At 41.1% G+C, this 26,168-nt stretch overlaps 1 protein-coding gene across 1 annotated transcript in view; it reads left to right on the top strand.

Moving 5' to 3' along the window:
* DLD (dihydrolipoamide dehydrogenase) overlaps positions 1-26,168 on the top strand; it is a 41,949-nt gene that overhangs the window by 12,140 nt on the left and 3,641 nt on the right. Inside the window, exons 3-12 of the mRNA XM_080663913.1 lie at positions 3,018-3,097; positions 3,871-3,939; positions 4,501-4,570; positions 5,628-5,728; positions 6,024-6,167; positions 6,576-6,677; positions 18,885-19,075; positions 22,832-23,002; positions 23,304-23,493; positions 23,913-24,050. Of these exons, the coding sequence (XP_080520039.1) occupies positions 3,018-3,097; positions 3,871-3,939; positions 4,501-4,570; positions 5,628-5,728; positions 6,024-6,167; positions 6,576-6,677; positions 18,885-19,075; positions 22,832-23,002; positions 23,304-23,493; positions 23,913-24,050 (1,256 nt within the window). The remainder of the gene's footprint in view (positions 1-3,017; positions 3,098-3,870; positions 3,940-4,500; positions 4,571-5,627; positions 5,729-6,023; positions 6,168-6,575; positions 6,678-18,884; positions 19,076-22,831; positions 23,003-23,303; positions 23,494-23,912; positions 24,051-26,168) is intronic.

The raw sequence follows: 26,168 nt of genomic DNA, 5'->3' as shown, positions 1-26,168 counted from the left end.
TAAAAGCCTAATATGCAAATTGTCCCCTTGGACGGTCGATCCACCGGGAGTTCGACCGCTTGCTATGACCCCCAGGGGGCGGTGCAGAACATGGCGGGCATCGGCGATGCAGTGCTGGCAGCTGGTGGCAGTGGAGGCACTGTCAGCCCCAAGGGGCCTTGATGAGAGTGGGACTGTGGTGGGATGGTGGAGCAGGTGAGCAGGCGGTGCCAGGCCAAGGCAGGTGCGAGCGGGGGCCCGATTGCCCTGCCGATCGCCCCGCAGACGGCGACCAGCGGGGAGTGGGGCTGCTGCGTGGCTCCCAGGTGCTGAGGGAGCCCAACGGGCCTGGCCCCGATCAATCGTCCCACAGAAATTGAGGAAAGGAACAGGCTGGGGTGGGTGGCGGGGGCCAACCACCTGTGGTGCCCAGGCAGGGGGCTGTGACCTTTTGCTGGGGGCGGGGGTGATGGGGACAGAGATGTGGTGAGAATGTGGGGTGTCCACCGAGCTCACTCTCACTCCCCCTGCTACCCTCCCTCGGGATGCCAGGGCTCACGCGCCAGGGAAGCCCCTGCACTTAGGTGCCAGGTGCCTGCAAGGAGCCTGCCCCGCACCCACGCAGCCTCTTCTGGGTGAGCTGGACCGCAGCCACCAGGACCGCAGGGGCTGTTCGGGCTCCCCTTGGATTCCTGCAGGAGCTGGTCTGTGAGGCCAGCTGGGAGAGAGCGTGCTGCTTGCCAGCTTCTGTGCAGCGCCACTGGGTGGCCCAGAGGCCCACGCTATGCCCTGGCCCACTGTGTCCAGCCGCGCTCACCGCATCACTGCATGGGGACTTGGGTGCCATGACTCAGGCAGAGGGGGGCACATGGGGGCCCAAGTGCTGCCCAGGACCCAGAGGTCAGCTGGGACCTGCCCTTCCATGCCAGACGCTTGTGCTTCAATCGCCAGCCAGGCCTAGGGACCACACCTGTACACGAATTTTGTGTACCGGGCCTCTAGTTTATTTATAAAATCAAAGAGATGGAAGAATTCCTAGAAGAAATGGATTTAGGAAATAAGTTATAAAGGCAAAGGAAGGAAGAGCTCTTAGAACTTAGAAGTGAGGAAGGTCCAAGGGAGGGGAAGTGGAAGGAGTATGGGGAAGGCATGGGTCTGGAGGAGAGGGGAGGTAGGGCGCTGCTGGCTCCTATATCCTAAGGGTTTTAAGGGTGGAGATCTTTAGACCAGTGGTTGCCAACCTTTCGGACCTCTCTGGCCACCAGCGGTCTGTGGACCACCGGTTGGCAACCACTGCTTTAGACCAGCAGCTTTCCAGGTGTGTCTTTACTGGGTCAGGGTCTTCACTGATTGCTTGGTCAGCATGAGTGCAGTGGGTCATTCTTGAATGCAAAACCAGACCAGCAAAGCCAAGACTGACCAGGTCCTGAGGTCAGCCTTGACTTGGCCGGTCTGGTTTTGCTGCTTTTCTGGGCCTGGGGCTGAAATACAACTGAGCCTAGATGTTATCTCTAGGGAGGAAAGGTCAGAGGGTCTAAACTGCAGGACCATTGATATGCTAGGGTAAAAAAGGTCACCCTGGGGACAGTGTCCCACCCTGCAGTTGTCCTTTGCTAGGGTTGGATAACTAATCAGTTATCTTCCAACACAGGTTCTACCATTCTGTTCAGAGCCAGCTAAGGTTTTTTGAATGATAATAGCACTCCTATCCCCTCAGGTTTGTATGTTTTGTAGGAGAAGGGGATGGTAAGAAATTAAAATTGCCTTCTTTGTAGGTCAGAATAAAGCTATCATGTAGGGAATACTTTTTATTTATCTTCCAGGTCTATTCTAAACTGTTTACACACACTATTCTGTGTTATGACCCTATGAGGTAGATATTTCATGGTCTTTATTTTGCAGATGAGGAAAATAGCTAGTAATTCTAAAGCTTGATATTGCTTATGGGGATTTTAGTTTATGATCGTTGAAATTGAGGAAAGGAATAGTATTGAGTAATGGAAAGAACACTGGAAGCAGAGACAGAAAGCTTAATTTTGTTTCTGCCCCTTGCTTGCTAGATGACCTTGGGCAATTGACTTCTCTGAACCTTGTGTCTCTTTGTCTGTGAAATGTTAGATATATGTCATCTTTACCTTCCTCATAGGAAGTTCTGAGAATTAAACATGATAATATATGTGAAAGCATGTTATTAAAAAAGTTAAAAACTGCTAAATGCTACAGCAGTTGGGGTTGTAAGACTAGTGGAGGGGGAAAAGGGAGACTCTCCTAACTTTTAAAAGTTGGATTGAGGAGAATGGGAATAATTGGACTTACTTTGTACATTTGTATTATAATTATTAAATTCCTATGGCTGCAGCTCAGAGTTAATTCTTAATTTTTTATTTTTATATGGTAATATCCAGAAAAGTTAATTGAATGCTCTGGTTAGCCTATTAAACTATATAAAAATTTTCAGTATTCAAATAAAGTTCAAAACATTTGCTATGTATTATAGGGAAGCTGATTCTCTCTTCCCTGATATCTCAGAAGTTAAGAACCTGAAAAGGGTAATCAGTCTTAAGTTATTGACAGTACTAAGGTGTTACCTTATTTAATCCTAACATCAATAATTTAAGGCAATGTTATTGTTTATTACAGAAAAATTAAGTCACTTGGTCACACAACTAATAAGTGTCAGAGCTGAGATTCGAAGACAGGTATGTCAGATTTCAAAGCTCAGGCTCTTTTCATAGATGTGTGTATTCCAGTGTCACTAAATGCCAGCTCATTATCATTAAATAAAAGTGTGGAATTTAGCAAAGTCAGTAGATACAAAATTCATAATGAACAAATGGAAAATGAAATATAAAAATCTATGCCATTTTCAGTTACATCAAGGAACACCAAGTACCTGGGAATAAAATAGTACTGTGTAGAAAATGCTGGTTATTTGTACTTCCTTGGAGGTTTAAAATATCAGGTGGTTGTTTTTTATGCACTGATTTTGGTCAGCATTAAGCAATTTACTGTTTTATATCAATTTGCTTTTATTGTAGTTGATGCTGATGTAACAGTGGTAGGCTCTGGTCCTGGAGGATATGTTGCTGCTATTAAAGCTGCCCAGTTAGGATTCAAGGTAAGGGTTAGACTAAAACTAGGTTTTGATTTATTTTTATTTGGGAATAGTTGATCGTATTCACAGAATACTTTGCAGCCCAAACAGCATGGCTCAGTGGTTGAGCATCCACCTATGAAACAGGAGGTCATGGTTCGATTCCTGGTCAGGGCACATGCCTAGGTTGTCAGCTCAATCCCCTGTGTTGGGGAGGCAGCTGATCAATGATTCCCTCTCATCACTGATGTTTCTCTCTCTCTCTCTCTCTCTCTCTCTCTCTCTCTCTCTCTCTCTCTCTCTCTCTCTCCCCCCCCTCCCCCCCCTTCCTCTCTGAAATCAATAAAAATATTTTAAAAAAAACTTTGCAGGTAGATAATAATGGTAAATAATTTCTTAATTCTATACATTATTTTTAAGCCTGAGACTAATGGAGAGAGGGTTCATTAGTTGGAGTAGTCTCATGAGTGGGTGGAAAGTGAAGTCCATTATTTTTTCCCTTCCCCCAATACTTTTCATTTTGGCATTTAATCACACTTTGAAAGGTACAGTAATAGAGCTAAAAGCATGTATTTGGTAACGTTAAACAAAAGAATAATTCACTTTTGGTGGGTTAGCTTGAGTTTGGTATTCAAATGATAAGTTGTAAAAGAATATATTTTATTCTCAAAAACACAGCTTGAGTAGCTTGTTTTGTAGAAGGAGGAAGAGAGATATACTTGGAATTTTAGTGAAGTGAAACATTGCAGCTTATGTGCAGTTAAGTAATGGTTTGTTTGTTTGTTTTTTGGTTGTAGACAGTCTGCGTTGAGAAAAATGAAACACTTGGTGGAACATGCTTGAATGTTGGTTGTATTCCTTCTAAGGTAAGCTTACATTTTTGTACAGTGCAGAAATTTTCTTCATTGGCCACCAATTAGATATGTTGAGACTAGAATATTAGTCATTAAAAAATAAACAGTCCATGGGTGATAAAAACCACATTTTTTAGTTGTAAATTTAGAGTGCTGTTACCAGTCAGCCATACATTCTTGAAATAGCTTCCTTGTCTCAGAATACCTCGCCTTTCCAATCAAGCAGACTGGCTTTTTTTTTTTTCCTCTTTAGCTTTCCTTTATCAATGAAATAGATAGTAGGTAGTAAATTCTTTTAGTTACTTTATGTATTTAGTAAACAAGCCTGACTTTTCATGTCATAAAAGGCGTAAACACCCTGAAATGTGTATTTAATTCCTTAGCTTCTAAAGAACGTAATTTTGTTTTTTATTTGTTATTAAACATTTTTATGTCATTATTGTTTGTCTTAGATTAATTATAGAAATTTACTTGGTGTACTACTTCTTGTACGGACTGTCATTTCATAAGTGCTTTTTGATTCTATAGGGTCTGCTTTTGAAATTTTGATAACTTTGTCTTATAATCCTGTAGGCTTTATTAAATAACTCTCATTATTACCACATGGCCCATGGAAAAGATTTTGCATCTAGGGGAATTGAAGGTAAGTGTACTTTCCATATTTAGTGATATTAGCAATCATACTTGACTTTTCTGCCTAAAGACTTATATGTGTTTGATACATGTGTAATAAATGTTTATGGAGGTAAGAGTGAGAAAAAGATCTTAAAAATAGAGAAAGATTTACTTATGAAAGACGGCTTAATCCAGATTTCTACCATCACATCTTTGGTTCCTCTGTCAAGTTTTGCATGCAGCCTACAATGTATGTGTGTGAATAAGTGTGTGTGTGTGAAAAGTCAGTTTTCATTTTTCTGAAACCTGGAAGTCACTGTGGTGGCCAGTGGATTCCTGAGTGCTATGGGCAGATGAAAGAAGAAAGGTCTACCTAAATTGTTGGTATTGGAAGAGCAGAGGAGAGGGAGGGATGTGGCATAATGGAAAAGGACATTTCATAAAATTTTAATATGGGGGATGTCAGCCTGCTGGCTTAGGCCCGATCCCTCTCGCAGTCTGGAGCTCTCGTAGTCCAGGACCCCTCACTCATTACCGCCTGCCTACTCGCCAGCTGTGAGCCCAGCTTCTGGCTGAGCAGCATTCCCCCTGTGGGAGTGCACTGAACACCAGGGGGGCAGCTTCTGTGTTGAGCATCTGCCCCTTAGTGTTCAGTGCCCGTCATAGTGACCGGTTGCTCTGCCGTTCAGTCGATTTGCATATTAAGCTTTTATGATATAGGATAGGATTTCAGGTAATGTTTTCCTTTGCCATTTCTCCTTAAATCTCTTCCAGACTTAGGATTATCATAGGTATTCGGAGAATACGTTGTCACAGTGGAAAATATTTTATTTTGGACTGCATTTTCCCCAAAGGTGGATTTTTTTAATAGTATTTGATAAATTAATGTTACTGTGATATGATGCTGTTAGCCTTTTGACAGCTAGGACTATTATATCAGTTACTAAATTTTAAAATGTTAATACTGCCTTACATACAGTTTTATAAGTATTAGGTTGAAGTTTTCCATACCATGATAAGTGAAAAATATCATATATTGCTTCAAAATTTAGTTAAGTACTAAAGATTTATTTAACAAATTACAGTGTCTGAAGTTCGCTTGAATTTAGAGAAGATGATGGAGCAGAAGAGTACTGCAGTGAAAGCTTTAACAGGTGGAATTGCCCACTTATTTAAACAGAACAAGGTCAGTGTGTTTAATATTCACATTTTTGCTTTATTTTATATGTACATTAAAAATTGCTTTATGCTGATAGAGTGATGCTATTAGAACTTGGCTGCCAGAGGATAGTTACTTAATTTAAAATAGTATGGTAACCTGAAATGCATAACAAACTTTTTTGCTCCATGTATAGCATTATGAAGTAAGGAAGCATTTTATATTGTGTAAATTATTTAATAGAATAATTTTTTGCTGTTAATCATGTTTGTTTATCAAAAATTTATTTTAAACTTTGTGAATTTATATATATTTTATAAAGGTTGTTCATGTACATGGATATGGAAAGATAACTGGCAAGAATCAGGTCACTGCTACGAAAGCTGATGGCAGCACTCAAGTTATTGATACAAAGAACATTCTTATAGCCACAGGTTCAGAAGTTACTCCCTTCCCTGGAATCACGGTATTTGTTTTTTTACAATTGTCAAAACCTTCCTTTAGAAGTATATTTTATAAAGTACTTTATTCATGCTATTTATGAAATTTGAGAGATTTCTTACTGAAATACTGTATGTTGACAGTCATTCAATTTTGGGAACTTGCCTGTCTTTATTCTGCAGTGATTTTAACCAGAAATAGAACACTTTACATTTATATTTGAATTCAGTCTGAAGTTAAAGTAGACCATTTTGTTTGACATGCTGAATGATAAAATTTTAAGTATTTTAATTTTTAATGGAGTATATGGTTAGAAGTCATAGATACCGTGAAACAAATAAATGACAGTATTTTTAGTGATTGTGTGAGATCACAGTTTATAAATCTCTAGCTTTTCCAAATAATTTTGATTGTATCTTTTTTTTAAAAATAGATTGATGAAGATACAATAGTGTCATCTACAGGTGCTTTATCTTTAAAAAAAGTTCCAGAGAAGATGGTGGTCATTGGTGCAGGAGTAATTGGTGTAGAATTGGTAAGTGATGTCTTTTCTGTCTCATATTATCTCCATGGTGTGGGAAGCGACTTAAAGGTCTCCTATTTGATTCTTTGTATAATATCGCAGACAGATCGGTATTGAAATTTGCTTAAATACTTCTAGTAGTAAAGAGTTTTCAAGACAACTTATTGTAATGTAATCTTTAGTCATTAGAACATTCTCTTTTATTTTGAGATTTGTTTCCCTATATCTTCCACCAGTCCCATTCCCTAGAATTTGACTAATTGTTAAAAAATCTTGACAGTCCTTCAGCTATTTAAATCTGACAGCCCTTCAGGCCCTGAAGCCTTTGAGAAGGCTTATGACTTACATGATCCGGCTCTTTCCTTCCTCTCCATCTTCATCTCAGTCCCTCTTCACTTACATGTTAGAAATGTCAAACTACTTGCAGTTCTCTGAATACCATGAAGTTTCATATCTTCTGCATTGTTCTCCCTTTTGTCCACCTGGCAACTTTCCTATATTTCTAGTGACCTCTTCCCTCAATTTCAGTTTTCTTACCCCATGGCCGTTTTACTTTGTAATCACCAAGAATTGCTCTACTTCTAAAATCACAAATTAGACATTTTATTCTCTAACCATAACCTCCTTTCCTCTCTTACTCTGTTATTCCTAGTAAACAGGCATTTTAACTCTGTCAGGTTTTCTAGTCCATAGATCCTCCTCATTTTTGCTATCTTCCCTTTTCTGTCTTGATTGCTTTCTAGCTCAGCTTAGAGTCCAGAGTCTATCACTTTAACTACTTCTTACAGCTGTTCTTGAGTCCTTTGCCTTGCTGTCATACCTGCTTGACAAAACTCTGGTCCTGCCTTCTTTATGCTATATCCAGGCTATTGACTACACAGGAGAAAAACATACACCCTGCAGATTAATGCTTGTATAAATTCTTGGTCATAAATCTCAAATCTCAATAGGAACCTCAACCTGCTGACAATCCCGTTATTGCCCTAGTTGGTACACTTTCCTGTTTCATTTCCCACTTGTCTCAAATTGTTGCCAGTATAATGTCTTCCCCTGCCTGCAGATGACCTTGTCTCCTAAATCTTCTATATATATATATAAAAGCCTAAGCAACTGTTATGCCTGGTCAACCAGTCGCTATGATGTGCACTGACCACCAGGGGTCAGACGCTCAATGGAGGAGCTGCCCCCTGGTGATCAGTGCGCTCCCATAGCCAACCTCCTGCAGCTGGCCCACCTTTTGCGGTCTCTCCCTCCAGCCAGTGGCCCCAATCGGCCCCGTTCAGGACTGGGTGAGAAGGCCCCAATTGGCCCCAATCGCCAGCCAGGCCAAGGGACCCCACCTGTGCATGAATTCGTGCACCAGGCCTCTAGTATCACATAAAAAGATAAAGAAACCATCGGATGAAAACTCCCTCAATTTGATAACCCAGATTTGAAAATGTTTTTATCGGTTGTTACACCAATTCTCTTGAACTTCTATAACTGGAAATGCAATTTTTCCTAAGATGGAGCCCTTCACCCTTGCTTAGTAATTCATCATCTCTTGCCTTCTTAGGATCTTGGCTTTGTGATTTTTATTTTTGCGTTTTTTTTAGTCTTCAAACTCTACCCTCCTTTTGCTTCCTTCTTATTTACATCTAAACATCCCTCTCTGTGGGCACCTTTGTGCTGTTCACACATGCTGAGATGCATTTGCATTCATAGACACAGGCTGTGTACACATAAATAAACCTCTCTTGATCCCACACCCTCCTTCAGTTATTAATCTCCCTCTCTCACCTTTTCACAACCAAACTTCTTTGAAAGAGTTGTCCATACTCTTATTTCACCAACTCCACTGACTCCTCAGTCCATGGCTTCTGGTGCCATCAAATTGCTCTTGACAGGATATGAATGGATTTATTACTTAGTCAAGTGGACTGTTTTCTTCACTGTTTTATTTGGTAGCAGCATTGCTGATTTTCTTGTATTTGAAACTCTTCCCCTAGCTTCTCTGATTCCACATTCTGTTGGCTTTCTGACCATCCTTTGAGCTGACTTCTCTAATTTCTATGCAGGTTTCCCTTTCTCAGCCTTCCCTTGAATTGTTATTATTACTCAGGGTTCTATTCCAAACCCTTTTTTGTCTTTCCATAGAATATTCCCTTCACTCCTATATCAATTATCTAAGGACTTATAAATATTTGCAACCTAATTTTTTCTCCTTGCCTCTAAACTTTATATCTGAATGCCTATCAGTATCTCTACTTGTAGGTCTTGCAGGTCCTCGTTTCAGAAATGTGTAACTTACCCTTAACCTTACCTTCTTCTTCCTCCATCCCTAAACAAGCAAAACAAAACCTTTTCTAAAATTTCCCATCTCAACAAGTGGTACTGACATCCATCTAGAGACCTAAGCAAGAAGTTTGGGAATTATACATGACTTCTCCCATGCCTTCCTGCTCCATATTGAGTCAGTTACTGGCTCCTAATGTGATGCTACCTAGTAGAGATCTCATGAATATATGCTCTTCTTTTTCTTTTTTATCCTCACCTGAGGATATGTTTCTATTGAATTTTACAGAGGGAGAGGGCCAGAGAGAGAGACAGAGACAGAGACAGAGAAAGAGAGGGAGAGAGAGGGAGAGAGAGGGAGAAAAACATAGAAACATCTGTTGCCTCCTGTGCATACCCTGACCAGGATCGAACCTGCAACCTTTTTGATGTATGGGACAATGCTCCAACCAACTGAGCCACCCAGCCAGGACTATCCTCTTTTCACATACTTACTTAGATCCTTGTTCAGGCCAGCATCATGTCTTGCCCAGGTCTCTCTGGTTTCTTTCATCTTTTTCTAATCTATATTCCCCAGAGTTGCTGGACTGATCTTCTTATAACACTAGTGGCCCAGTGCACGAAATTCGTGCACATTAAAAGGGGATTAATTAGAGGAAATATTTTAATATTGCTATATGCCCTTTCTCTATAATAGAAGTGTCAGAGATGAAAGAAAATTAGTAAAATGTATATGAAAACCTTCCTCCTGTCAGAGTCTGGGGCACACCACAGGACCCAGAGTCAAGTCCCCATCCACCCACATGCGCCTCAAAATCACGTGAGACCCATACCTGGCTGCCCCCCCCCCCCATTGGGATATCCAGACCTGGCTAGTCCCACCCTTGTCAAGCCCCTCTGGGTAGGGAACGTAGCCTCAGGTCCCCTGGCCTGGCGCCAGGACGGGGGGCATGGCCTGAGGTCCCCCAGCCCAGACTGGGGTGGGGGGGTGTGCCTTGAGGTCCCCCGTCAAGCCCCGCCAGGTGTGGGACATGGCCAGAGATCCCCTGTCAAGCCCCACTGGGTGGGGGGCATGGCCTGAAGTCCCCTGGCCTGGTGCTGGGGTGGGGAGCGTGGCCTGAAGTCCCCTGGCCTGGTGCTGGGGCCGGGGGAGCAGCCTGAGGGTCCCCTAGCCCAGCACCAGGACGGGAAGTGCACCTTGAGGTCCCCTGTCAAGCCCTGCCGGGTGTGGAAGGCATGCTGAGATCCCCTGTCAAGCCCCACTGGGTGGGGGGCATGGCCTGAGGTCCCCTGACCCAGCACTGGGGGTGCACCTTGAGGTCCCCTGTCAAGCCTCGCCAGGCAGGGGGGTGCAGCCTCAGGTCCCCCTGGGTGGGGGGCGTGGCCTGAGTTCCCCTGACCCAGCACTGGGTGTGTACTTTGAGGTCCCCTGTCAAGCCCCGCCATGCAGGGGGGCGTAGCTTCAGGTCCCCTGGCTCAGTGCTGGGGCGGGGGTGCAGCCTGAGGTCCCCGGCCTGGTGCTGGGGTGGGGAGCATGGCCTGAAGTCCCCTGTCAAGCCCCACCTAGTGGGGGGCATGGCCTGAAGTTTCCTGGTCTGGTGCTGGGGCGGGGGAGCAGCCTGAGGTCCCCTAGCCCAACACCAGGACAGGAAGCGCACCTTGAGGTCCCCCATCAAGCCCCACCAGGTGGGGGACACAGGCTGAGGTCCCCCGGCCTGGCGCTGGGGTAGGGGGAGCAGCCTGAGGTCCCCTAGCCCAGCACCAGGACTGGAAGTGCACCTTGAGGTCCCCTGTCAAGCCCTACCAGTGGGGGGTTTTGGCCTGAAGTCCCCTGTCAAGCCTGACCTGGTGGGGGGCGCAGCCTGAGGTCCCCTAGCCCAGCACCAGGACGGGAAGTGCACCTTGAGGTCCCCTGTCAAGCCCTGCCGGGTGTGGAAGGCTTGCTGAGGTCCTCTGTCAAGCCCCACGGGGGCGGGGGAGGGCGTAGCCTCAGGTCCCTGCTGATTGCTCGTTAAGGCTCCTTATGGGAACTTGGCCTCAGCTGTGGGTGCAGCCATCTTTGTGACGGAGTGATGGTTAATTAGCATATTCCCTCTTTATTAGATAGGATAAATGTAATCAGGTCCCTTCCCTGCTTAAAACCCTTTAATGACTCACTATAGCAACAGGGTAAATCTAAACTCTTTAATGTTGTTTAAAGATAGCAAAATGTGGCACTGACTCAGATCTCCATTGCTAGTCCCTCTCTTTCTCAAACGATGTTCTAGTTCTATTGAAATATCAATTCCTAAACAAACTGTGCTTTCCTTTATCTGTAGGCCTTCCTTCTGTTTGGAACATTTCTTCCCTTTAGTCTCTGCACTCTAATGAGCCCTTTACCTTCCCTGCCTACCCTAGATGTCCTTAGGTACTCTGGCTGAGTGTTCCCATTGCACCCTGTACTAGTACTTCTTGTTACAGTATTATCTCTCTTTTTTGATATTACTTGTTCACTTGTCTCTCAATAAATCATAAACTCCATGAGGGCAGAGATCCTGGTTTTTAATTTACTGTGTCTTTAGCATCTAGCATAGTGGTTTTTAAGAAAAATTATTACTCAAAAAGCTTTTATTGATATAATAACTTTCAACAGTCAGCTTAGAAGTTACCATTTTGGTTAAGACTTCTTTTAAGAAAGTTCAAGTCTTTCTTTTTTTGTGGCTATAATATAACTAGAGGCCCGATGCACGAAATTCTTGCAAGAGTAGAGCTTCCTTCTGGCTGCCAGCAGGCATCCAGGACCCTGGCTTCCTTCGCAGCCCTAGCGTCATCCAGAAGGATGTCCGGTCTAATAAGCATATTACACTTTTATTATTATAGATGTGTCTACATCTTTTTATCATCTAACAATAGATTGCATTTATTTGTTTGTCTTTCCTACAGAACCATAACTGCTTGAAGGCAGGAACTGAGTTTTATTCATATTTGAATCTCCATTGCTTAATGTTTCTTATTAGGTTCTGTAGATACTAGATCCATTATTTTGTCATTATCCTTTTGATCCAGTCTAGTCTGTCAGGATCACTTGTAAATGGTGTTTAACACTAAGCATAATCTGGATTTTGGAGAGCATGTCTTTTGATATGTGTAATATACTTCTTTTAATGTAATCCTTTATGATCAGTTCGTTTACTTATTTAAGCACATAGCTTGTAGTCAGATGAAAACCTTACATCCTTTGCTTTAAGAATTCTGATTTTTTTAAAACCTAATTTGATTTTGATTGCTATTTTGATTCCTTACTAGTGATTGGTCTGTTTAAGTTTTCTATTTCTTCATGGTTTAGTCTAGGAAGGTAATATATTTTTAAGAATTTGTCCATTTCTTCTAGGTTACCGAATTTTGTGGCATATACTAGGTGTACCGGTTAATAAGGCGGATTTTTTTCAATAAATGGAGTTATACATATGTTGATATATATGTGATTTGATATGTATGCTATTTTGTTGTATTGACAACAAGCTTCAAAACTTCATATATGTCAAATTTGCTAAAGGTGTTAACATCATAGATATTTTTACACTTAAAAATGTCGAATTTCGTGCCAAAAAAAAAAGCATTTGTGGGAAGTTACAATTTATTATTTTGAAGAAAAGTGCTGCTGAATACTTCGGAAAGCTTATGGTGAACATGCTCCATCTAAGATACTTGTGAACACTGGTTTAAACACTTTAAAAGTGATAATTTCGATGTGAAAGACAAAGAATGTCCATGTCAACTGAAAAAGTTTAAAGACCAACAATTACAAGCATTATTGGATGAAGATGCGTGTCAAACTCAAAAACAACTTGCAGAAAGATTAAATGTTGCTCAGCAAACAATTTTCGATCGTTTACAAGCAATGGGAAAGATTTTAAAGGAAGGAAAATGGGTGCCACATCAATTGAACGAAAGGGAAATGGAAAACTGAAAAGTCATCAGTAAAATGTTGCTTCAACGGCACGAAAGAAAGTCTTTTTTGCTTCGAATTGTGACTGGCGATGAAAAGTGGATTTATTTTGAGAATCCCAAGTGCACAAAATCATGGGTTGATCCAGGTCAACCATCAACATCGACTGCAAGGCCAAATCGCTTCGGAAAGAAGACAGTGCTCTGTGTTTGGTGGGATCAGGAAGGTGTGGTCTATTATGAACTTCTAAAACCAGGTGAAACTGTTAATACTGATCACTACCGACAACAAATAATCAATTTGAACCACGCTTTGATCGTGAAACGACCAGAATGTGCCAGAAGACACGGCAAAGTAATTTTGCTTCATGATGACACACGATCACACACTTCAAAACCAGTTAAAGACACATTAAAAGATCTTGCCTGGGAAGTGTTAACCCACCTGCTGTATTCACCAGACCTTGCTCCTTCAGATTATCACTTGTTCTGATACATGGCACACATACTTTCTGAGCAGCACTTCAAAACATACGAAGAAGTGGAAAATTGGGTCTCTGAATGGTTTGCCTCAAAACAAGAAAAGTTCTATTGCGATGGTATCCACAAATTACCTGAAAGATGGGGAAATGTGTAGCTAGGGATGGACATTACTTTGAATAAAGCACTTTTGATGTTTCTATTGAAATTATCGTGTTTCTTTGGTTACAAAATCCGAATTATTAACTGGTACACCTAGTAACCTTTCATAGTAATCTTGTATAATCCTTTTATTTCTATGGTGTTTCTTGTAACTTCTCTTTCATTTCTGACTATTTATTTGAGTCTTTTTTTTTCTTACTGAGTCTAGCCAGAGGTTTGTCAATTTTATTTATCTTTTCAAAGAATCAGTTCTTTGTTTTATTAATTTTTTCTATTCTCTTTTCTTCTGTATTTCATTTATACCCGCTTTAATTTTTATTATTTTCCTCCTTCTACTGACCTTTGGCTTCATTTGTTGTTGTTTTTCTAGTTCTTTAAGGCATAATGTTAGATTGTTTGAGATTTTTCTTGTTTCTTGAGGTAGGCCTGTACTGCTGTTTAATACCCCCTAAGTTCTGCATTTACTGTGTCCCCCAAATTTTGGTATGTTGTATGATCATTTTCATTTGTCTCTATCTTTTTATCTCTTTTATTTCTTCTTTGACTCAATAGTTCAATAGCATGTTGTTTAATATCCACATAATGTTATTTTCTCAGCTTTCTTCTTATAGTTAATTTTCAGTTTCATAATGTTGTGGTCAGAAAATATGCTTGGCGTGATTTTAATCTTCTTAAATTTATTGAGATTAGTTTTGTGCCCCAACATATGATCTGTCTTTGAGAATGTTCCATGTACACTTGAAAAGGATGTATATTCTGTTTTGGGATAGAAAGTTTTATAAATATCAATTATGCCCATTTGACCTAGTGTTATTTATGGCTGATATTTTCTTATTGGCTTACTAGTGGCCTGGCCTGCACCCTCCAATCTGGGACCCCTCGGGGGATGTCCGACTACTGGTTTAGGCCCAATCCTTGCTTGCCCCCGAATGCCCCCCCTCTCCACCGGCCTGCTTGCCCCCAACTGCCCCCCCTCCTGGCCTGATCGCCCCTAACTGCCTCTGCCTCGGCCCCACCACCATGGCTTTGTCTGGAATGTCTCCTGGTCTAATTAGCATATTACCCTTTTATTATAGATATGATCTATCCATTGTTGTCAAAGGGGTATTCAGGTCCCCAACTATAATTGTATTTTTGTCAGTTTCTTCCTTTAGGTCTATTAATAATTGATCTATATGTTTTGGTGTTCCCAGGTTGGGTGCATGCATATTGATATGTTTATCTTCTTGACAGATTGTCTCCTTTATCATTATAAATGTTGATTTCTCTCTAGCTACCTTTTTTATCTTGAAATCTGTTTTGTTTTTTTTTCTGATATGAGTATGGCTACACCGCTTTTCTCTGGATACCATTTGCTTGGAGTTTCATTTTCACTTCCTCACTTTGAGCCTGTTTGTCTTTGCAGTTGAGATGGGTCTCCTGAAGGCAATATATAGTTGGGTCTTGTTTTTTAATCCATTCCACTACTGTGCCTTTTGGAAGGCAGCTATGCTCACCCCTATACCATCAACGCTACTCTGTGCCTTTTGATTGGTGAGTTCAGTACATTTACATTTAGGGAGATTATTGATATATGAGAACTTACTGCAGCCATTGTATCTTTTGTTTTATAGTTGCTCTGTATCTCCATTATTTCTTAACTTTTTTCTTTCATTATTGACAGTATTACAGGTGTCCCCCATTTTCCACCCCTTGGCTCCCTGCCACTCCCCAGGTCTTCTTTTCCTTTGTGTTTCTGTCTGCCATTTTAAAACTAAAATATATTCTGTGATTTTTTTTTCATTTTCTCTTTTTGTTATGTGTCTTAGCTCTAGATTTTTGTTTTGTGGTTACCATTAAGTTTATGTAAAAATGTTTCATACATATAGTAGTCCTTTTCCTTCTAATTGCATCTTAATCTTTCTTCACCTGTACAAGTTCAATCCTTTCCCCCTCTCCTTTTATGTTTTTGTTGGCATAAATTTTCCCTTTTTGTGATGTGCATTTGTTTTCAAGTTGCACAAGTTTTATAGTCCTTTAAAAATCTCCCCTTTAATCTCTATGTTAAAATTAGGTGTTTAATACTGAAATAGAGTTGTAATTTCCTGCTTCTATCTGGCATCTTACTCAAAGTTTTGTATTTTTTGTTTGTTTGTTTGCTTCAGGTAAAAGAGCTTTCAACAAAGAGCTAGCTCCTTATACTATAGGTCTTGTGATAAATTCCCCCAAGCTTTTGTTTGCCTGGGATAGCCTTTATTTGCCCTCCATATCTAAAGGATTGCTGGCCATATTATTCTTGGCTCGAGGTTTCTTTCTTTCTATATTTGAATATTTCAATATTTCATTCTATTTTCTCCTAGCTCATAGATTTCTTTTGAAAAATCTATATGTATATAAAAGCATAATATGCATATTGACCGGATGGCAGAATGACTGGTTGGCTATAATGTGCACTGACCACCAGGGGGCAGACGATCAACGCAGGAGCTGCCCCCAGCCTGCAGGCCCCAATTGGGGTCTGCCGGCAAACCTCTTGGTCCCTCCCCGCAGCCGGCAGGCTCCAATCGCCTGATGGGGAACTGGGAACCCGGGGTGGGTGGTGGCTGACCCGGGCAGTGCCAGGGCCCCATCGCACCACACGGGGAGACCAGTGGTGGTGGCGAGGGGGCGGGGTTGGCTGCCGGCAGCTGGGGAAGATCGGCACTGATTGCAGGCCATGCCTAGGGACCCTACCCGTGCATGAATTTTGTGTGCTGGGCCTCTAGTCCATAATAATTTAATGTGGTTTCCTTTGTAGGTTGCAGTCTTTTTTCCCTTGGCTGCCTTGAAAATTTTGTCATTAACTTTTGAGTTTTTATGTAATAGGTCTTGAAGAAGGCCTTTTTGCATTGAGATAATTAGGTGTTCTGTTAGCTTGTTGAATTGGAGGGTCCAGCTCTTTCCATAGGTAGGTTTGGGAAGTTCTTATTGTTTGTTTGAATAGGCTCTCTGTTTCCTTCTCCCTCTATTCTCCTTCTGGTATACCCATTATTCTTATGTTGATCTTTCTAATGGAGTCAGATAGTTCTCATATTGTTCTTTGATTTTTTTGAACTTTCACTTCTCTCTCTTCTTCCACCTGAGTCATTTCTAGGTTTCTGTCTTCAAGCTTGCTAATTCTCTCTTCCATATGATCTGTTGTTTCCCAGGCTGTCTAAAACATTTTTCATCTTAGTTGTTGAGTTCTTTAGCTCCAGAATTTCTGTTTGGTTATTTTTTATAGTTTCACTCTTATTTCAGTACTCCTTTTTTATTGTTAATTTTATTCCTGAGCTCATTGAAGTGCTTTTCTGTGTTTTCTTGTATCTTACTTAGTTTTTTTCATAACTGCAGTCTTGAATTCTCCGTCATTTAATCACAGTCTTCCATGTCTCTGAGTTTGGTTTCTGGGAACTTCTCATTTTCATTCTGACCTACCCTGTTACTTATGGTACTTGATGGATTGTTTCTCTGCCTGGTCATTTGAAGTAGTGAACTTTTCTTTTTTAGATACTGTTCTGTTCTTAACAATTTAACAGGTTAAGTTGATGTCTGTCTTTTGTTCTCCAGTAGATGGTGCTATAACGGTTTTTATTTTTTCTTACCTTAACCTGGCACCTCTAAGATCTCGGTGGGTTGGTGTGGTCTTGGTCTAGAAGAATGCCTTGTATTACCTCTGGAGGTAGGTATCCTCTCTCTGTCCGGGTTGGTTGCCTTGGTCTTAGAGTACTATCCCTATAATGGGACATGGCTGGTGATGGGGCTCTGGGCCTGTGAGTTCCCAGTGCTGGTTCCCAGTGCCATGATGGGTTGGGGAAGGGGGCTTGATAGTAACGGTGGGCACTAGTTTACTGCTGCCACACCACTGCACTGCATGTCCACCCTTGTCACCAGGTTAAACTGCAATGGGTGCTGGCCACTCAGGCCGGAATGGTGCTTCTGCCCCTCTGGCCCTATGGACTACCATGCTAGGGTTGCAGTCTGACTTCTGCTGCATAAGCTGGGGCTGTGGCAGGTACTCAACTACATCTGCAGCCCAGTCTGTTTTTCTCCTTCCTGCCTTCCATGCTCGTTCTACTACATCCACCTTCATTGTCTTGATGCATGGATCTCTCAGACATGTTTGTGTGTTGAGCAAGGAATCATTTGTTGAATTATGGTTGTCCAACTTGTAACTGTAAGGGCAAAAATCAAGGTTCTTCTCACTCTGATGCTGACGTCATTGTCCTCTTTTGTGTTCTTAATATTGTCTTTTGAAGAGTTTTTAATTTTGTAAGGTGTAATTTCTATATATTTTTTCTCTTTTATGGATTGTGCTTTTGTTGTAGTAGCTAAGAAATATTTGTGTCACTCAAGATCACAAACTATAAGTTTCATAGTTCTATGTTTTACATTTAGGTTCCTGATCCATTTTGAGTTAATCGTTATATATGCTTGTTATTTATGTCCTCTTGCTTGTTTTACACATAATTATTTAGAAGTTACAATTGCTAAAAAAATTTTTTTAAGACATTGTTATTGATTTCAGAGAGGAAGGGAGAGAGAGAGAAACATCAATGGTGATGGAGAATCATTGATTGGCTGCCTCCTGCACGCCCCCTACTGGGGATGGAGCCTGCAACCCGGGCATGTGCTCTTGACCGGAATTGAACCTGGGACCTTTCCACAGGCCGACGCTCTATCCACTGAGCCAAACAGGCTAGGGCTTAAAATGTTCTTTAAAAAATAAGCATTCAGTTTGAATTATAACTTCAATGAAAATGTAAACATTTCTCTGTTGGGAAAATAAAATATTTTTCAAGCATTAGAAATTAATAGCATTAAGAGCTAGCATTAATATTTTTCAAGCGTTAGAAATTAGTCGCATTAAAAGGTTACTTCTTCCCCCTCAGGGACCTTTCTTCCCACTTACTCCTTTCTGGACTAGTTACCTGTATAGTTCATTTCTTCTCTTCCAGTCTTTGGGTAAATGTTACTGCTAGTGAAGCCTTCTCCCAGTCATACTATTTAAAATTGCAATTCCTTTCCTTTCAATAGTCCTAGCTCTACTTCCCGCTTTATTTTTCTCGTAGCACTTTACCATCTTCTTTATGAATTTTACTTATTTTTCTCCCTTACCAGGATATAAGGTTCCTGAGACAGTGCTTACCCAGCACTTAAATTGATGCCTAGCATATGGTAGGTGCTCAATAAATGTTGAGTGAATAGAGTGAATAAATATACTAGTATAAAGTTATAGATACCACAGTGTTAAAGCTCAGAGCCTCTAATAGGAACATATTAACAAAAGAAAATACCTTGTAATAAATTATTTAAGATAATTCAGTAAACATTTGCTCTAGAAATCTTTATTATGATTTTTTTTATTGTTATTTGCAGGGTTCAGTTTGGCAAAGACTTGGTGCAGATGTGACAGCAGTTGAGTTTTTGGGGCATGTTGGTGGAATTGGAATTGATATGGAAATATCTAAAAACTTTCAACGCATCCTTCAAAAGCAAGGATTTAAATTTAAATTGAATACAAAAGTTACTGGTGCTACCAAGAAGTCAGATGGAAAAATTGATGTTTCGTAAGTATGCTGCATTTGATTTTGATGATATTTTCATCTTTTTCTTTAAGAAAAATGTTCAACTTTTCAGTATTTTATAATTTTAGGTTATTTTATAATATAAAACCATTTTATTGCTTAGTATAACTCAGTATTGTCAAATCAGTCTATTGAAATTCATAATTAAGTTGATGGTAGAAAAAGTAATCCAATGTTCTCATTTTTTTTTTAAAGTGCTAAATATCCATGGAATTTATTTAATATCATCCAATTTTCTCCATTAAAGAGTAATCATTGAAATGAGAAAGTATGACATGTATTTTAATGAGAAAGAAAAGAAAATTTTAACTTTGTCCTTTGATGTGCCTAACAAATAATCTGATTCCAATTCAGAAGGTGATAAAATTTAGCACTTTGATTCTAGAATCCAAAATACAACAATTTTAATGGGTAGGTTTTGTTTTTTTTTAAATAAATCTTTATTCAGATTATTACAATATTACAATTGTTTCTCCTTTTCCCCCCATAGCTCCCCTCCACCCGGTTCCCACCCCACCTTCTGCCCTTACCTCCCCCCCACTGTCCTCATCCATAGGTGTATGATTTTTGTCCAGTCTCTTCCTGAACCCCCCATACCCCTTTCCCCCTGAGAATTATCAGTCCACTCCCTTTCTATGCCCCTGATTCTATTATATTCACCAGATTATTCTGTTCCTCAGGTTTTTAATTCACTTGATTTTTAGGTTCACTTGTTGATAGATATGTATTTGTTGTTCATAATTTTTATCTTTGCTTTTTTCTTCTTCCTCTTCTTTAAGAATACCTTTCAGCATTTCATATAATACTGGTTTGGTGGTGATGAACTCCTTTAGCTTTTTCTTATCTGTGAAGCTATATATCTGCCCTTCAATTCTGAATGATAGCTTTGCTGGGTAGAATAATCTTGGTTGTAGGTTCTTGCTATTCATCACTTTGAAAATTTCTTGCCACTCCCGTCTGGCCTGCATAGTTTCTGTTGAGAAATCAGCTGACAATCGTATGGGTGCTCCCTTGTAGGTAATTAACTGTTTTTCTCTTGCTGCTTTTAATATTTTCTCTTTGTCTTTTGCTCTTGGCATTTTAATTATGATGTGTCTTGGTGTGGTCCTCTTTGGATTCCTTTTGTTTGGGGTTCTGTGCGCTTCCTGGACTTGTAAGTCTATTTCTTTCACCAGGTCGGGGAAGTTTTCAGTCATTATTTCTTCAAATAGGTTTTCAGAATCTTGCTCTCTCTCTTCTTCTGGCACCCCCATAATTCGGATGTTGGTATGCTTGAAGTTGTCCCAGAGGCTTCTTACACTATCTTCAACTTTTTGGATTTTTTTTTTTGCTTTTTGCTTTTTTGGTTGAGTGTTTTTTACTTCTTTGTATTTCAATTCTTTGACTTGATTCTTGTGTTCCTCTATTCTGTTGTTGGGTCTCTGTATAATATTTTTTATTTCAGTCAGTGTATGTTTAATTTCTAGTTGGTCCTTTTTCATATCTTCGAGGGTCTCATTATATTTATTGGCCATTTCTAGGATATTCTTGAAAAGCCTTATAACTGTGGTTTTGAATTCTATATCCAGTCTTTTGTTTTCCTCCATTTCTTTCGTTTGTGATCTGTTTCTTTGTCACCGCATTTTCACTGCTTCCCTGAGTTGGTAGAGTGGCTTTGTGTGCTAGGTTTCCTATATGGCCCAGTGGGTTGGCCTCCCCAGTTAACCTGAGGTGGATACCCTTGGTGCACCCCTTTGTGGACTGTGTGTACAGCCTTGTTGTAGTTAAGTCTTGATTGTTGTTGGTATCACTGGGAGGAATTGACCTCCAGGCCAGTTGGCTGTGAGGATCAGCTGTGTCTATGTTGGGAGAAGTTCGGTGCTGGAGACAGCCTTATAGCATTAGACTTGCCAAATTGCAAAAGCCTCTGTGCTCAGCTTGGATGGGGTGGAGTCTCAGGGCGGAGCAGACAGTCTTGGCTTCCCGTCAGCCTTGCCCTTGTGTGCGCGTGCCTCCAGGCCTCTGCCTTCCCCGGCTCCCGAGTCTCCGCCCAGGAGTCCAGATTCCCCCCACAAGAGCTGGAACTGGGGTTCAGTGTAGTCAGAACTGGGGCTCAGTGCAGTCAGGAGCTTCCAACTCCCTTCTGCTAGGGAAAGCCTGTGGCAACCTCCGCAGTCTTTATGCGCACTGGCGCACGTGCCTCCAGACCTCTGCCTTCCCCGGCTCCCGAGCCTCCGCCCGAGAGTCCAGATTCCCCCCTGTAAGAGCGTGGGTCCTCAGGGGCTCGCCTGGAACTGGGGTTCAGTGCAGTCAGGAGCTTCCGACTCCCTTCTGCTAGGGAAAGCCTGTGGCAGCCTCCGCAGTCTTTGTGCACACTGGCGCACATGCCTCCAGACCCCTGCCCGCCGGGGCTCCCCCGGGTCTCCCCTGGGTCTCCGAGTCTCCGGGTGCCTTTCTCTCTACCTGACAGTCCAGACTCCCCCTGTATGAGCCTGGGTCCACAGGGTTTCGCCCGGAACTGGGGTTCAATGCAGTCGGAACTGGGGTTCAGTGCAGTTGGGGGCTTCCTTCCCCCTCCCACCAGAGAAAGTCAGCCAGGCTCTCAGCCGCCCTTCCTCTCCGTGCGCACAAAGCCCTTTTGCTGTACCTCCAATTCTCTGTGAGCTTTTCTCTTTCCTTCTAGTTGTAGAATTTCCACTCAGCCAGCTTTCCTGTGGTTCTGGATGGTGTCCGTTCTGTCTTTTAGTTGTAGTTTTGAAATTGTTGTGTGAAGCAGCATTTTAGGTGCTTACCTGTGCCGCCATCTTGGTTTCTCCAGTGTTCTCATTTTAATGTACTTTTTCATAGTACTGTATACATTCAGAAAGGTTAAGCTCCCAAGACTCAGTAAAATGAATTCAATATTTTTAGACTGTTATATAGGGAAATCAGTAATATTAACTAGATTGTTTACTATGTGCCTGGCACTCTATTTATTAAACACTTTTATAACTTAACTAGAGGCCCAGTGCACAAAATTCGTGCACAGGGGTGTGTGTACCTCAGCCCAGCCTGCACCCTCTCCAATCTGGGACCCCTCGAGGGATGTCCCAGATGGGATCGGGCTTAAATGGGCAGACGGTCAGGGTGTGCGGAAAGATTGGCTTCCTCCATCACCTGGGCAACCCTAGCCTCCTGCTCTTTCCAGCTCCGTGGCTGCCGCCATTTCTGTTTGGGTTTATGTATCTTCTATCATTGAAACTTTGTAGCCTTGAGTGGAGGCCTAGGCCGGCAAGGGCAGGTGGAAAGCTTGGCTTCCTCCATTGCCAGGGAAACCCAAGCCTCCCTCCTGCTCTCTGTGGCCATAGCCATCTTGGTTGGGTTTATTTGCATATTCGCTCCTGATTGGCTTGTGGGCGTGGCTTGTGGGTGTAGCAGAGTGATGGTTAATTTGCATATAACTCTTTTATTAGATAGGATAACTTGCCTAGGTCACACAGTTAGTGACAGTCACTACTTGTACTTGGATCTTTTTTACTATAAGACCTATGTTCTTACCCATGTTATACTGTCTGGTGTTTTTTTAAGATTTTAATGATAGACCTCAAGAGAATATGTACATTTTTTCATTGTCTGAGCCTATGTTATAATTATAAAATAAACTTCACATGATTAGAAGTGTCATTAATACTTGAGAACTGTCTGGTTTTAAAATTTCTAAGTCTATCAGCTATTTATGTAGGTGTGTGTTTAACAGTTTTAACACTGTTCATTATCTAGTATTGAAGCTGCTTCTGGTGGTAAAGATGAAGTTATCACTTGTGATGTACTCTTGGTTTGCATTGGCCGACGACCTTTTACGCAGAATTTGGGACTAGAAGAGCTTGGCATCGAACTAGACCCTAGAGGTAGAATTCCAATCAATTCCAGATTCCAAACTAAAATTCCAAAGTAAGTTGCATAATTAACTGCATTTTCAATAATTTTGAAGTTTATGTCAGACACTACTTTGAAAATAAGACTTCTGTCATGCATAAAAGTGCATTGGCTTTGGGAAAAAATAAATAATATGTAAAAGCAAAATAATTAATTTTTCATTACTGAAAATAAACTTGGATATTTAAAGAGCTGAATTTAATATATTTTTTGGTGACTTAATAACTAGAAACTTATATTCTTGTGAACATGGCATAACTAAAGATGAGTATCTGTGCTTTCGGAAGTTTACTCTTTCTTTTGACCTCTGTTGTAGTATCTATGCTATTGGTGATGTGGTGGCTGGTCCAATGCTGGCTCACAAAGCAGAGGATGAAGGCATTATCTGTGTTGAAGGAATGGCTGGTGGTGCTGTGCACATTGACTACAATTGTGTACCATCAGTGATTTATACACACCCTGAAGTGGCTTGGGTCGGCAAATCAGAAGAGCAGTTGAAGGAAGAGGTAATACTGCACTAGGGTAGTTTTATTCCAATGTATGAATTGAGTTTATGACACTGGTGGCTGAGAGTTATTAATATATTAATGTGTTTTAATTACTATGTAGAACATTATACTTTTAGTTTATATATTTTTTCCTTAGTAATGTAAAGGAGATCATTCACTTGCCTGCATTTCAAAACTAGTAATTCTAGAGCTTTTCTTTTTGGCTTTGACATATACACAGATAGATTGAAATTGGCATTTTTTTGTGTTTATACCAAAATATATCTCATAACAAGCCTTTTGGTATTTCCTTCTATATGTTCTGTGAAGAATTACTTTCTTGGCATTTATTTTCTGAACAAGTGGTGGATGGTTTCACCAATTAGAATAAACTTTTTCAGAGTTTATGTAGGTTGTCATTTTTCTGTCTCTCACAGGGTATTGAGTACAAAATTGGGAAATTCCCGTTTGCTGCTAACAGCAGAGCTAAGACAAATGCTGACACAGATGGCATGGTGAAGATTCTTGGGCACAAATCAACAGACAGAGTATTGGGAGCACATATTCTAGGAGCAGTGAGTATTGTAAAACCAGAAATTTCATTAGGATTTTTGGAAAGCATTGCTATTTAGTAGATTTATTTAAAACCACCAAGTGTTTACATTCTAATGTTACTAGAGGCCCGATGCACGAAGATTCGTGCAAGAATGGGCTTTCCTTCCCCTGGCTGTCGGCACCACCTTCACTCCAGCTGGATCCACCTTTTTGCTCCAGCCTGGAGCTGCCTTTCCCCCTTCCCATGCTGTCCCGCCCCGCCCCTGACCACTCCACATCTGCGTATGAAAATCAACCCTCCATCTTTGTTGGGTTAATTTGCATACCCACTCCTGATTGGCTGGTGGGAGTCACAAAGGTACAGTCAATTTGCATCTTACTCTTTTATTAGTGTAGACATTTACCAGTAAAGTTTGAGTATGGCTTCTTTGTGCATCATTTCTAGCAAGGTACCAGCAACACTCTCACAGTTTTGCCCAACATATCATCTACTTTCCACACTTCAGCCTACCTTTCTTTTAAAAATATATTTTTATTGATGTCATAGAGGAAGGGAGAGGGAGAGAGATAGAAACATCAAGGATGAGAGAGAATCACTGATCTACTGCCTCCTGCACACCCCACACTGGGGATCGAGCCAGCAACCTGAGCATGTGCCCTGACCAGGAATCAAACCGTTACCTCCTGGTTTATAGGTCAACATTCACCCACTGAGCCATGCTGGCTGGGCTAATTATTCTTTTATTTTAATTTTATTTTTTAACTTTATTGTTTAAAGTATTACACATAGTAGTATATATATCTCCTTTTTTTCCCCCGTTGATCTTCCCCCAGCCTCCCCTAGCCCCTGTCGCATACCCTCATCCCACCCCCACCCCCAGTGTCTTGTGTCCATTGGTTGTGTTTATATGCATGCATACAAGTCCTTTAGTTGATCTCTTTCCCCACCTCGCCAACACTCCCCAGCCTTCCCGCTGTAATTTGACAGTCTGTTTGGTGCTTTACTACCTCTGTATCTATCTTTTTGTTCATCAGGTTATAATGTTCTTTATTTTCCATAAATGAGTGAGATCATGTATTTTTCTTTCATTGCCTGGCTTATTTCACTTAGCATAATGCTCTCCAATTCCATTCATGCTGTTGCAAATGGTAAGAATTCCTTCTTTTTTATAGCAGCATAGTATTCCATTGTGTAGATGTACCATAGTTTTCTAATCCACTCATCTGCTGATGGGCACTTAGGCTGTTTCCAAATCTTAGCTATGGTGAATTGTGCTGCTATGAACATAGGGGTGCATATATCCTTTCTGATGGGTGTTTCTAGTTTCTTGGGATATATTCCTAGAAGTGGGATCACTGGGTCAAATGGGTGTTCCATTTTTAGTTTTTTGAGGAAACTCCATACTGTTCTCCACAGTGGCTGCACCAGTCTGCATTCCCACCAGCAGTACACGAGGGTTCCTTTTTCTCCACATCCTCGCCAGCACTTGTCATTTGTTGATTTGTTGATGATTGCCATTCTGACAGGTGTGAGATGGTAGTACCACATTGTCGTTTTGATTTGCATCTCTCTGATGATTAGTGACTTTGAGCATGTTTTCATGTGTCTCTTGGCCTGCCTTCTGTCTTCTTTCGAAAAGTATCTATTTAGGTCCGTTGCCTACTTTTTTATTGGATCATTTATCTTCCTTTAAGTTGTATGAGTTCCCTATAAATGTTGGAGATTAAACCTTTATCAGTGATAACATTTACAAATATGTTCTCCCATACAGCAGGCTTTCTTGTCATTTTGTTGATGGTTTCTTTTGCTGTGCAAAAGCTTTTTATTTTGATGTAGTCCCATTTGTTTATTTTCTCTTTAGTTTCCATTGCCTTAGGAGCGGTATCGGTGAAGAAATTGCTTCAGCATATGTCTGAGATTCTTGGGGTACGTTGATCTACAGTTGAGTTTCTGTATATTCTTTATTTCAGACAGTGTATGCTTAATTTCTGACTGGTCCTTTTCCATTTTTTTTTTTTTTTTTTTTGGCATTCTCATTAAGATCCTTAAAGGTCTCACTAAGTTCCTCAGAGGTTTTTAGAAGATTCTTGAGTAACCTTATAAATGTGGTTCTGAACTGTGTTGTCCAGTAGTTTGC

The sequence above is a fragment of the Plecotus auritus genome, assembly GCF_963455305.1.
Source record: "Plecotus auritus genome assembly, chromosome: 4".
NCBI lineage: Eukaryota > Metazoa > Chordata > Mammalia > Chiroptera > Vespertilionidae > Plecotus > Plecotus auritus.
This window is presented reverse-complemented; position numbering and strand designations above follow the sequence as displayed.